The sequence below is a fragment of the Martes martes genome (assembly GCF_963455335.1).
Source record: "Martes martes genome assembly, chromosome: 3".
In the NCBI taxonomy this organism is placed as follows: Eukaryota; Metazoa; Chordata; class Mammalia; order Carnivora; family Mustelidae; genus Martes; species Martes martes.
The window spans coordinates 22872279-22885317 of record NC_137890.1 but is presented as its reverse complement, the minus strand read 5'-3'; the positions used below and the strand labels follow the sequence as shown (position 1 = coordinate 22885317).

Genomic DNA, 13039 nt, shown 5'->3' with positions numbered 1-13039 from the left:
TAACTTCCATTCACTAATGGTGATTTCATCACTGGTAACACTGAACTTAAAATTGAGTGCACTAATTTGGGCAAGAAAAGGATTTATTTTGTGTGCAGCATCTGTTCAAGTCCATCTAAACCACCAAATATGATGACAGGGCAATTAAATGACCAGAGATTTTATAATAAAAAAGTAAGTCAAAATATCTTACTTATCCACAGATAACCAATTTTCCAGCTGATGGAATCTAAGATATGTAGGAGGCAATAACTATCTGTGGAAGGTCAGGTCTTCTGTTTTCTGTGTCTTAAAATTATGGGACAAAAGTACTCTATTTAAAAAGTGTATAATTTTAAATTATTTTTATTGGAAATACATGAATGTGTGTTGTGTGTGTGCAATTTGTTGTTTTGAATTGTTTCTATCCTTCATTCACTAATCTGCTGAAAGACGTTTACTAACAGAGTACTTGTCTATTTGATTATGCTTTCAGCTAGAAGAGAATTCTACATCTGGCCATCTTCTCTACGTTATATATACATAAGAATAAATGTATATATAATCAACATAAATTTAGCTTTTAAAATCTAGTTGTGTTCTGTAAAACAGATACTGGTGTATATTCCATATAATAAGGAAAGTTGTTAAACGGCATAGGTTTAATAATATAACTCATTATAAGTTAAGAATAAACTGGTATATCAAAGTTTTAATTTGAGACATTGTCATGGTTATAAAATTCAGGGAATGTTTGGGCAAGTATCTGTTTCAGGCTGTATGGAATTAAAAATGCAAACAGGAATATTGTATTTTTAATCACTTATGTATTCCTATCAATGAGATCATTCTTGATTATGGGTGCCCAGATAGATAAGATCATTCTTCCTGAGACAGACTTGTAATTGCCTCCTTTTCTATCAAAAACAAGCTTTTATAATACTCCATCTTCTCAAAAAGAAAACTGTAGTCATTTATGCCTGTTTCACAAAAATGTTCATTGAAAAGAATAGAGAGGAATCCTTAAATTCATCATAGAAACATTCTTAATTATTGGGAGATCTAAACCTCTCTTCCCAAATAACATTTTATGCACATGGATAACTTTCTTTTCATGTAGAGAATAGTCTCCAATTATAATTATGTAGAAAGTCGTCTTTTTTTTTTTTTAAGATTTTACTTATTTATTTGACAGAGAGAGAGAGAGAGAGATCACAAGTAGGCAGAGAGGCAGGCAGAGGGAGAGGAGGAAGCAGGCTCCGCATGGAGCACAGATCCCGATGTGGGGCTCGATCCCAGGACCCTGAGATCATGACCTGAGCCGAAGGCAGAGGCTTAACCCACTGAGCCACCCAGGTGCCCCTGTAGAAAGTCTTCTATATGGTGAATTTGGTGAACTTTCTTTAGATATTTTTATGTTTGTGTTTGTTTATATTTTTAAAAAAATGTTTATTGTCAAACAATTCTGCAAGCTAGTAGCATCCATCTTCTTTTAGAAATAAGAAATACTTTGATTATACATTAGTTATCATAGAAAAATAAAAATACAAAATAGGGTCACCCGGGTGGCTCAGTGAGTTAAAGCCTCTGCCTTTGGCTCAGGTCATGATCCCAGGGTCCTGGGATCAAGCTCTGCTTCCCCTGCTCTCTGTCTGCCTGCTTCTCTGCCTACTTGTGATCTCTGTCTGTCAAATAAATAAGTAAAAAATCTTAACCCCCCACCCAAAAAAACAAACAAAAAACCAAAATAACTTAGGAAAGAAAAAAGTACAAAATAAATTACATGTATATTAAGACTCTATCTCATTTCATTACTTATATTTCTTAAAGTTGAATTCTGATGACAAGGGGACACTCATATCACATTTTTCCAATCCCAGATCAAAGCCTCAGCCCTTTAAATTGGGTGAAAGCATCAAGGCAGCTCAAAGGACATTTAGCTGCTATTTCAGTTTGCTTATTATTAGAGCAGCAAAGGAAGGCTTTCTTCCTTCATGGTATAAGAGATTTATTCAAGAAGAAGAACCAGCATCATTGATACAATCCTTTCTTATATGTATTATAAAATTTTCATTCTAGTATGGAGATCAATGGATTATTATTTGAAGAACATGTTCATATATCTATCAGTAATTCTTTTCATGCTAATTTAGTGACAAATGATTTGTTAAATAAGGATGAATACAATCTACGTCTAACAGATAGAATTAAAAACTCTTGATCGGCATGCACCTGGGTGGCACAGTTGGTTCAGCATCTGGCTCTTGGTTTTGGCTCAGGTCATGATCTCAGGATTGTGATCTCAAGCCCTACATCAGACTTTGGACTTAGCATGGAGTCTTCTTCAGATTCTCGCTCCTTCTTCCTCTGCCCATCCTACTAATGTGCTCGCTCTCTCACTCTCTCTCCCTCTCTCTCTCTCAAATAAATAAATCTGTAAATTAATAAGTAGATAAATAAGCAAATAAATAAGACTTGATCTGGTATGGTTATACACTAATATTGCTATACTACAAAAATTTAGGATTCAGACATGAATCAGAACTTGCACTGATATGCAATGAGCAAAATATAAATCAAGAAAAAACTTGATTGATAATTACAAATGTCTTTGTTTATTTGTTAGAATACCTAGGTATACTGGAATAAGGCTGGGGATACTGAATTCAGACTTGGGACTCTGAGTCTAACAATTAGTTAAAGAAAGAAACCACATTGGCCACTTAAGTAAAGAATCTAACAGAGACTATAATAAAAATTTGTTTTTAGTGAGAGAGAGAGAAGAAATAGGAAATGCAGGTAAAATCATCAAAGTTCTGAGTGATTATCACAGGTCGCAAGACCCATTAAGAATTAAAGACCATCACTGGCTTTCTCAACTCTCAACTACTTCTAATAGGGAAGCAAATCTCATAAGAAAGATCCCATCATGAATGAAACATTTAAGCCTTTAAAATTTGCTACCCTTTGGAAACCATAATGATTTCTACATCATTATAAATTGTATTCGGACTCCCATAGGATTTTAGTTTTGCAGTTATATTTAATTTGAAGGATATATTTACCTGACTTCATAAATGACTCTCTCCTATCTTAAGATAAGTTGAAGAATGAATACTATTACTTTAGGCGATTAACCATGAATAAAGATTAAAAAAAAAAAATTCCTCCACCCAAAAGAGAAGGACATGTTTCTGTCTGAATTTATGGATCCATTCCAACGGTCCTCCAGGCATGGGAATTTCTTAAGTCTTTCTAATTCCTCTGTGTACTTGATTGGAATCAGAAAATACTGGCAGATACTTCCCAGTGAATATGAGAAGTGTGATAACGTGAAACCTGCTCCCACTTTGTTCTTCTTTTTAGAATGTAACTTTTAAAATCATGTTTTGAAATATTTATTACTCATGACTGTGCTGAAATTTTTTAGTGGATAAATATATATAGCAATCCATGTGCACCCAGATTTTCCCTTAGTAAGTGTAACTTTAAAAAGAATTCTCATCTTCGTTCTTTCCAACCTTGGGCATTAATGGAGAAATTTAGGTTTTCAACTTTTTAATACATAATTATGAATTGTTTTCTATTAATATATGCAATGATTTAAAAGAAAACCTAGTGATATGACTTCATAATAGACACATAATTAGTCTTCATACCAGGCAGCACAGACCCCTACTGTTTTTATCAACAGAAAGCCTTCTTATTCAAAATCAAGGAAATAATATATGATTTGCTAGTATTCCAGACAGTTGAGTGTTGAAAACCAAAACATTTAATAGAACATTCAGGAATCAGTAAAATAGTATTAAGTAAATTAAAGAAAGTCCTTGCTAATCTGAAATATGTTCCTTCCCAACCCTGTGCATGGATCTGCATGGTGTTCAGAAACAGAGCTAGATCACTTTGATTAATTCCATTTTGCCTTGTGAAAATCTGCTGTATCATTTATTGTATAATCAGAAAGAAAAATAAATCCCTTTCATTTGTAGTGGGTAGGAAAAGGATTTGCTGGAAAGGGAGACCTACTGGTCAGATTTAGGTTCGATTCTGTGTCAATCATACCCAGACACTGAATGACCATTTTGCAGATGGTGAACAAGATGTTTCTGTGTGTGTAACAAACAGAAATCTCCTTCTCGTGCATGTGCACAAATGCATGCATGTGTGTGTGTTAATCTTGACTTGACTGAATTACAGATCAGACTAACTGAAGAAAATTCATTTAAAAAGAGAGTTTTCATTTTATTTTTATTGTAGTGAGCAGTATTTTTAATTTTCTTGAAAGGCACCCAAGAATAATTACCTTTGTGAACGAAAAATATACAAAACTGTACAGAATAAATAGTTCATAGAAATCTAGCTATACTTTCTTGTAAAATAAAGCTACATTGTCCCACTCTTGAGGAAACTTAAACCACTTACCCTTAGACGTGCCTTTTGCTACTAATTTATGGCAACTACCAGTTTACATTAATAAAATTTTTTTAAAAACACGATTTTTCCTATTTGTTTTATACCTGTGAATTATTACTTGCCACAAGAAACATATTTCTATCATGGTCATTCAAATTTACAAAGGATTAATGCTATGAAAGAAACCAAACTTAATTTATGCACTAATCATATTTACAGTTGAATATCAGTAGCATTTTAAAAATATCCCAAGAACAAGAATCAAAGTTTGAGCACAAATGACATACCTTAGTTCACAGCAGCATTGACAATAAGATTATCCACACAAAAATGTGTAGAAAAACCAAAAAACTTTGCTTATTCATCACCTGAACTATTAATGACTCTTATTTTTAAATTCAGAAAGCATAGCAGTGACATTTTTCTAACCTTCAAATTTTGGGTCACTCATAACCTATATAATTCCACGTTCTATTCTTTTCTTTACTATTACTAGTCACAATTTTAAAGTTCCAGTTCCTTTTGCCTTTATTGCAAGAAAATTAGGTGTATCTGACAATATACATTTTTTGTGGTATATGCTGATTATATAAACAATATATTCCTTACGTATTATAATTACATATACAGGTATAACTTTTAAGTGACAAAACCCAATTTATTTCATCCACTGGTAAAGTAATTCAAGAAAATAAGGGTTGCTTAAATACTCAACCCTTTTAGATGTGCAACAGGACTTTTCTGAAACACTTTTAAGTATATGGAGAAATATTACTATAATCCTTGGATGATTTACATACAAGGATTAATTTCTTAGGGGCAGGCAAAATTGCCTGAAGAAAATACAATGGCTTCTCCCAATGATCCCTGAGTTTCTTTTTCTTCTTTTTTTCCCATAGGATTACTGCTGTGCTTTAGTTCTGATTGATGACACACACATGTAAGGCACTTATTTACAAGGATTGGACTTAAGACAGAATCACAGCATTTCTGCAAAAGCCCTCAATCTTTCCATCTATGTTTGCTGCTCCAAGACTTCTAAGTAGTCAGGTTCAGCATGTAAATTAGCTTTAAGCTCAAAATACTCATTTTTAGTCTGTTCCACTAATACCTTCCTTGGCCTTGAGTACATTAAGGTCTCCATTAACTTTAACTCTTCATGGGCTCCAGGATAATGTACTTCCATATCAGGCTGCAGTTGAGCAATGTTCTTCCTTAGGTATTCTGTGATTCCCAGCTGTTGAAGTTCTCTTTCTTTCTCTAAAATATTCCTATATAACGAACTGGCATCCTGAAAGGATAAAAATTCGGTTGATTGGTCTGTGGTTTTGTATTTCACATTTGACCCTGTGAGTGGTGAATGATTTTCCCGTTCTAAAAGACTTCTTTGAAGATGTTTTGCCTCACTTCCATCTTTTTCATTCCTTTCTTCTTCCTCTTCCAAATGCTTTGGGCCAAAGGATGGACTTCTATAGACATGAACCATGGGACTCACCATGTGCTGCTCATAGAGTGATGCTGTGGGTCTTTCAGCAGTGTGGTGAGTTGTTTTATGGCCATACATACTGTATTGAAGATGGACTGGACTGTTGTCTCTCATCTGTTCATCTGCTTGTTTCTTTTTGTATCTTCTCCTGCGGTGGAGAACAAGAACCACTATCCCTGCAGCGCAGAACACAATGGTTATGAACACGATCAGCAGCCCTAGTATTAGAACAGACAGCGGTACAGCATCAGTAAGTGATCTTAAAATAGTATCGGCTGTAGTTGTGGTTGTAGGAGTACTGACAATTATGTAACTAGTTTGAGTTGGCAGGGATGGGTTATTGACTAAACCTGGGCAAAGGAGTTCACTAGTTAGTGCTTTCAATTCCTTTTTGTCCAGGTGCTCTGGAGAAGTGCAGAGGATGTCATCTGTTATTGTGTTCTTACTCAGTTTTTGTAGCCACTGTTGCAATCCAACCAGATCACAGGAGCAATCCCAGGGATTGTCCTCAAGGTCGATCTGAGTCAATAAATCAAGGTCATCCAAGATATTACTTACAGGGAGATGGGTAAACTGGTTTGCTTTAAGGTTTATCCTTGTTAGGGAAACCCCTGAAAAAATATGTGGTGGTAAAACTTGTAGGAGGTTATTATTTAAATAGAGGACTTTAAGTTTAGGCATTGGGTTAAAGGTTCCTGGCAATAGTTCCTTAACTGCATTGTATTCAAGATACAAATACTCAAGATTGTGGAGACCAAGGAACATGCCTCTACTTAATTTGGTCAGATGGTTACCATTTAGATAGAGCTTTTGCAATCTTGTTAGATTCATAAAGGATCCTTCCTCAAGAACCTCAATACGATTGTTTCCCAGGTGAAGCATTTCCAAAGTGAAGTATTCCGCTAGATCAGACTTCACTAATGTATGGATAATATTCCCAGCTAGAACAAGCTTTCTAGGGTTTTGTGGAGGAGGCTTTAGATCTGATAAGCTTTCAATATTGCGTTCTTGACAGTGTATTAGAAGTCCGGATGGGGATAGTACTTTGCAGTTACAGGGAATAGGACAGTAGGGTCCTGGAAGTTGAGTGAATGGCTTTGTAATATAGGGTATCAAAACTGGTGCTTTGGTGGCTGATTTCAAAAGGGATGTGGTCTTGGTTGACATGCGACTTTCACTTATTGAAGACGTTACCGCCAGATGTAATGATCCTGATGGATCCTCGTGTTCTTCATACACTGGTGGAGTGGGGCAAATTGATTCCTTTTTCAGTCTGCTTAGTATACTTCCTTTGAAAAATGGAGGGCTGTTGCATACAACATCACCAATTACAGATTGCGGAGGCATGTTTTCCAACCAAATTTTTAGCTCTAATAAGTCACAGTTACAGGCCCACTTATTGTCCTCCAACTGGAGATCCAATATCCGGCCAATGTGTTCTAAAAAACCAACATAAGGCAATGTTTGCAACTGATTTCCACGAAGATCTAGGTGGGTTAAAGGAACGAACCGAAATATGTTTGGAGGAAGACTCTCAATAGCGTTGTCATTTAAAATTAACACTTTAAGTCTGTGGAGCTTGCTAAAGGCACTTGGTTCAATCACTGTAATGAAATTGTTATCTGCTTGTAGGAATTCCAGGTTTTCCAATCCATGGAAGGTATCCTCTTTAAGAATTTCTAAGGAATTGTGATTGATATGAAGTTGCTTAAGAAGGCCAAGACCATTAAATGCACCAGTCTCAATATCTGCGATATTGTTAAATCCAAGGTGTATTGAGATAGCGTTGGTAAGCCCAGAAAAGTCATTTGTGTGAAGCACTGTCAAGCCATTATTTAATAAACTTAGGTGGAAAGGTCGTGATGGTGGCACACTTATTTGGGATAACTTCTTGATGCCTTTTTCTTCACAGTTTATTAGCATTGCACCGTCTTTTTCCTCACAATTGCAAAGAGAGTCACAAGAACCTCTGGCTGAGGACATCGGTGACTGGGACTGTGAAGATATACAGGCAAGGAGAGATGAATATAAGAGATGAATCCACAGCTTCATGTTGTCATGTGATGAAATCTGATTCTGTAACACAAAAGGCAATAGCAATGTACTTTAGCAGGCAGAAGTAGGGAAGAGATGAACCTGGTGATTACAAAATAATAGGGTTTCCTCTAAAAGAAAAAAAATTAATTCCTTGGAAAATATGAATACCTTACTACATTTGCATTTTCTCTTATTTTCTTTCTAATACTATGCAAGCATGTTTTGGTTCACTTTTAACTTGTACTGTGATAAAAATGTAAAATTTAGGTTAAGGAGAATTTAAAATATTATATCATCAATGGTGTTCACATTTTCCAAATAAACTGCATTTTAATAGATGAGAGAGTTGCTGCTTAACTGGACAATTGATACCTTGATATGATGCAGAGGTGTATGTTTGCAAAGACCCTGATTCCTTTTCTTATTTTTAACCACAAAGTTGATGACTCTAAGGTTGAAGGATTACAGTATAAAACAAATATGTGATATTAACCATAAGTAGAGAAAAAAGTAGGGAATGCAAAAATGTTAGAAACAGAAAAAAATGCATGTATCTATGTATGCACATATGCATACATAATGCATTTCCTTTATTTATTTATATTTTTGAACTGGATGTGTCACAATATACTGTCTAATAATTGTATCTGTGTTTTAACCTGCTTTGATTTTGGCTCTATACTTAAAATTTTATTATCTATTTAAAAACCATGAGGAAAATAAGTCTCTGACCATGTAAGAAAGGAGATCACTATAAAAAGAATTTTATTTTAACTGTGCTGTCCAGGGAAGTTTGTATAAGTTTGATAGTGTTAGATATATATGGTTAAGAATGCCTGTTAAAATTTCACTTGTCACGCTTTCTACTGAATTTCTAAAAGTAGGATATTTCCTGCTGCTTTTAAACCCTTTTATGAATAAGGTTAATATATACCTAAAGAAGAAAAACAGCTTTAAAACACATTTCTAGCTATCATAAAAGAATAAACAATGCCTCACATAAACTTCAAGCAAATGACTTTCTAACAAGGTCTTGAAACTGGCTTTAGGGCACAGAATGTCATCATATAATTAAGCAATGGACCTCCTTTATTATAAGGCTTAAAGCCACAGTGAACTCTAAAACAAACTGCGCTATATTCAAACATTTGAGGGTACCTCTAATTTGGTAGATAAAAAAATGACAGTTCAGGATAACAACATCACATATTCCAAATCCTTAAAAATTTAAGAAATATATCTGAAATAGCAATTCTTTAGAAAGATTCTAACTCTGAGATGACAGCATTGACAAGATAAATACATATAACTCCAATGTATTTAATTGCATTTCTTTTCTTTAGTGTACCTTAAATTTATAGAAATTAAATTGAAAGATAAATAAACACTATATCTCAAAACTCTTCAACTTTTCCAAGTGGTATCTGCTTTCATTTATTTTTTAATGGAGTGTGAACAGTAACTTTGAATCTACCTAAAGTTCACAATCAGATAGATGCAATAGAACAGATAGAACATCCCAAAACCAATCAATAATTCTGGAAATAACTAATCCCATGAAAATACTTTGTTTTATTGAAAACATGTATAGCATGAAGTTTCTGAATGGTAAAGGCAACTAAAGAAATAAAACAGTATAGTGCCTTTCCATATAAAGGAAAAGTTAGCAGACTAAATTTTTCCACAGGGAAATTGATTTTTAAACAACTCTGAGTCTATGTTTAGAACCCAACAGCTTGTAGTTGGAGCCCTCAACTTGTGGATTAGCTTCCACAAACACTAAAGTACTTCTTCATAGATTACTAAGAAAGAATATGATTCATTTCACCAGACACAGCATCTTGAGAAAATAGTAAATAACTTCCAGATGACAATCTCTAGTTACTGTTTTAATCTTATATTCATCTTATGTTCTTCAAAATGTCCTAGGGAGCAGTTTCATATCTTTTCAGAAATGCACACAAATTTGAAGATGGGTTCCATATAGATAACATCTGATCCTATGTGAAAGAGGTCAAAATCTCTATTTACATATTTCCAGAAAATATATATTTTCCAGCCAGGAAATAATAAAAATAGCATACAAAATACCAAGAATCTTTTAACATTCTGCTTATATTTTAAATTCAACAATGGTGTTTGGAAGTGATTTTTCCTTTCAAAAGCACACATATATAGTTTCTAATAACGAACTGGATGCTATGCAAGAAATAGGGGCATCTTATTTTATTTGTTCCTCTGGCGAGCCAGCTGTTGGACTGTCTGCTGCTCGGAGAAAACAGGCATCTGCTACAGCATTAGTGGTGCCAATGAGTAAGAATGAAACTGGATAGCTTTTAATGCTAAGTTATTTTTTTAAAAGGGCAAACGTACAAATTCAATCACTTTAAGACAATGCAAAGATAGGTATTAGAAAAGCCTGGAAACATTCATCTTACCTGTAAAGCAGAAACTCTTCCTGACGTTATCTGCAATGCACAGCTGGAAGAGATGGTCAAAGTAAATTCAGTTTCTTTATTAAAAAAGAAAACACCAGCCACCACGTACTTTCTTCTCAAATATCACTTTTTGGCAGGTCCCATTGCTTCGTAAAGTTAAAAAGCTCTGCTCAAAGACTAAACGCTGAGCAGTTCATTGAAAATATTTCAGACCGAGTGCATACTAGATCATCCTGAAGCAGTTGCCTTTTCTCCCCAATTAAAATTCACGGCATACTTCACAGCTATGTTCACTTTTTTTGCATATAGTTAACCATTTGCAAGCTGCGGAATGCAGTAAATAAACAAGATGTTTCACAGAGCTGGGATTGATCACTCTTGCTTTCTTAGTTTGTAGATCCAAGCTGCAGCAGTGTTCCCTTTCCTCCCTTTCTAGTCTTTCTTGTTAGCTCAGTTTGTTATTAGTCAGATTGCCAAGGGCTGGGAGGTAGGCGTCAATAAAGAGACTTCTTGGCTTTTGACTCAGCCTTTAAGCCCTGAGCGCTTTTACTCAGCCAGTGTCATTTAACACGAGAGACAGCTCCACCTTGGGACGGCTCAACTCCTCCTCTTTCTGCAAATGGCCTTTCCACTCCCTTTTGATACCAAAGAGAGCGCAAGTAAATTATGATGGAAATAATTATGCACCGTTTTAAATGTATAATTTTTTGTGTCGGAGAGCAAGCTAAATAATGCATTATGTTAAATTCTCCGTCGGCACAGGACTGTTTCATTTGCACACATGCGTGCAGCAAAACTGTCAGCATGCCGCCTGTAGAGTCCTTGCTTCAGGTTTTGTTTTGCTTTGTGTTTTACCGGTATTTGCAATGGTGCACTAGGTTTTTGAAACGTTAACGTGAACTACTTTCCTGTCACATTTGCCTTTTCGTACGCACGATTTAAATGTCTTTAAAAGCCTCACGTCAGAGACTCCAAGTCGTACACTTCATTATTTCTTTCCCTACAGCTAATGTTCAGTAATGAGACCAGAAATAAGGTTCTTTTGCAGGGAAGATAATATTTATTTGGAATGGCAATATGATTACTTTAAAATATATTCAAGAATCTTTATTACAGATGGTTGTCATTAATTGAACACTGCTTAACACTCTCAAAACTCTGAAGTGATATCTCTTCAGGTGAAATGAACCAAGTTGAATGAACATGTAGAAATTACAATATCCTGATTTTTAAGGCACTGGCTGGAAAGAGCATTTTTTCCCCTAAAACGTTTCTATTTAAAAAGCTACTTGTCCCTTCAACTCTCAAAAGTTTCTGGATCACCACTAATAAAACTTTCAACTGTCAGATTCCTTCTTTCCCAAAATGCCTGTGTTTTAAAAATCATTCCTCTTTGCATTCTAAGTACCTGAACTTTTTCACACCCAAAATGAATATACTAGAAGCTATTATTTATTCATTTTGAAATAGTCTATGCTTAGAAATACCCTTGGCTATAGGCTCTAAAGTCTACCTGTGTAATATTAGGTATTATTTCAGGGAAAAAAAAGGTAAAATCATCAAAATGGGACAATATCAGATTGGTTTATTATTTAACGATTACGTGCAATTGTGCACTCAAATTCATAAAGTTTTCATATCCTTAGCATGGAATGGTTGCTCTAAAAGATGGATTTTGAAGCAGTTTTTAATATTTTCACATTCCTTTATATTATATTCTTTCACTCATTAAGTTCCTCATTTATTTTAATGACACCATGTTTTAAGAGGAAATAGAGATAATGATACAGATTGGGGGGGGATTAGAAAGGGTAAAGAATGAGAGATTAGAGGAAATAAGAGAAAATCAAGGTAAGGAGTTAATCTCAGGCACAATTTGCTGCTAGCTGACAGCCAGGTTGCATTACCTTTAATCAATCTAATGATTTAGGTTGGTGGCAAAATTGACTTAGAATCAATGGGAAAACAAGGAAGTAGAATAATTTCCCTTCCAGCACTGTACACAAAATTCTCCAAATGTGTTTCTTTTGGTTTGGAAGAAAGACCTCAGGAGAAATGTTCTGGAAGTCTGTGGAGGAAGAGTGATTCAAACACATATGGACAAATAGAACTGAGTTCCCTATAGATGGACACAGGTTTCTTTCATTTCCTCCAATTAGAGTATGTGTCTATTTTATCCATAGTATGCACCTAGAACATATCTCAAGTTATTTATGTTGAATCCCTTGCCTATAGATGACATGTCGTCCTCATGCATAAATTACTGGTTAATTCAATGGAAAGGAAGGCTTTTTTATAATTATTATTCTTTACTTTTTCTCCAGGTTTTGGGTGGAAACTCTAAGAATGGCTAAGTAAAGCAGTGTTTGAGAAGCATTCCGTAACTTTTAACTGGTTCAAAGGAGTGGTATTGATAAGGAATTACTCAGTGTTATCTTAAACTCAGTAGTAAAATATGTAACAGTACACTTAAAATGATTATGGCTAAAACTACTGTTCTCTATATTTTGTTAACTGTAATTCCTAAGTTATTTCACTAAGTCAATAATTCTGTTAGTCTTTCCAAAATGCTTATGGCGGAACATGTTATTGATTGTCAAATGACATTTAAGAATATTTCTTAATTTCCAATTGTTACATGGAAAAATACTTTCCCAGTGTAGCTTTCCCCAAATTCTGATAA

At 34.6% G+C, this 13039-nt stretch overlaps 1 protein-coding gene across 1 annotated transcript; it reads right to left on the bottom strand.

Annotated features, from left to right (window-relative positions):
* Positions 1–4235: 4235 nt before the first annotated feature.
* SLITRK6 (SLIT and NTRK like family member 6) lies at positions 4236–10608 on the bottom strand. Its single transcript, XM_080799490.1, has 2 exons — positions 10357–10608; positions 4236–7957 (listed from the first exon to the last, which is right to left on the bottom strand). The coding sequence occupies exon 2, from the start codon at positions 7931–7933 to the stop codon at positions 5411–5413; it is 2523 nt and encodes an 840-aa protein (XP_080655616.1). The 5' UTR covers positions 7934–7957; positions 10357–10608; the 3' UTR covers positions 4236–5410.
* Positions 10609–13039: the final 2431 nt, after the last annotated feature.

Excerpts from the sequence above, each read along its gene's own strand:
- SLITRK6 (XM_080799490.1), bottom strand. The coding sequence starts at position 7,933 with ATGAAGCTGTGGATTCATCTCTTATATTCATCTCTCCTTGCCTGTATA.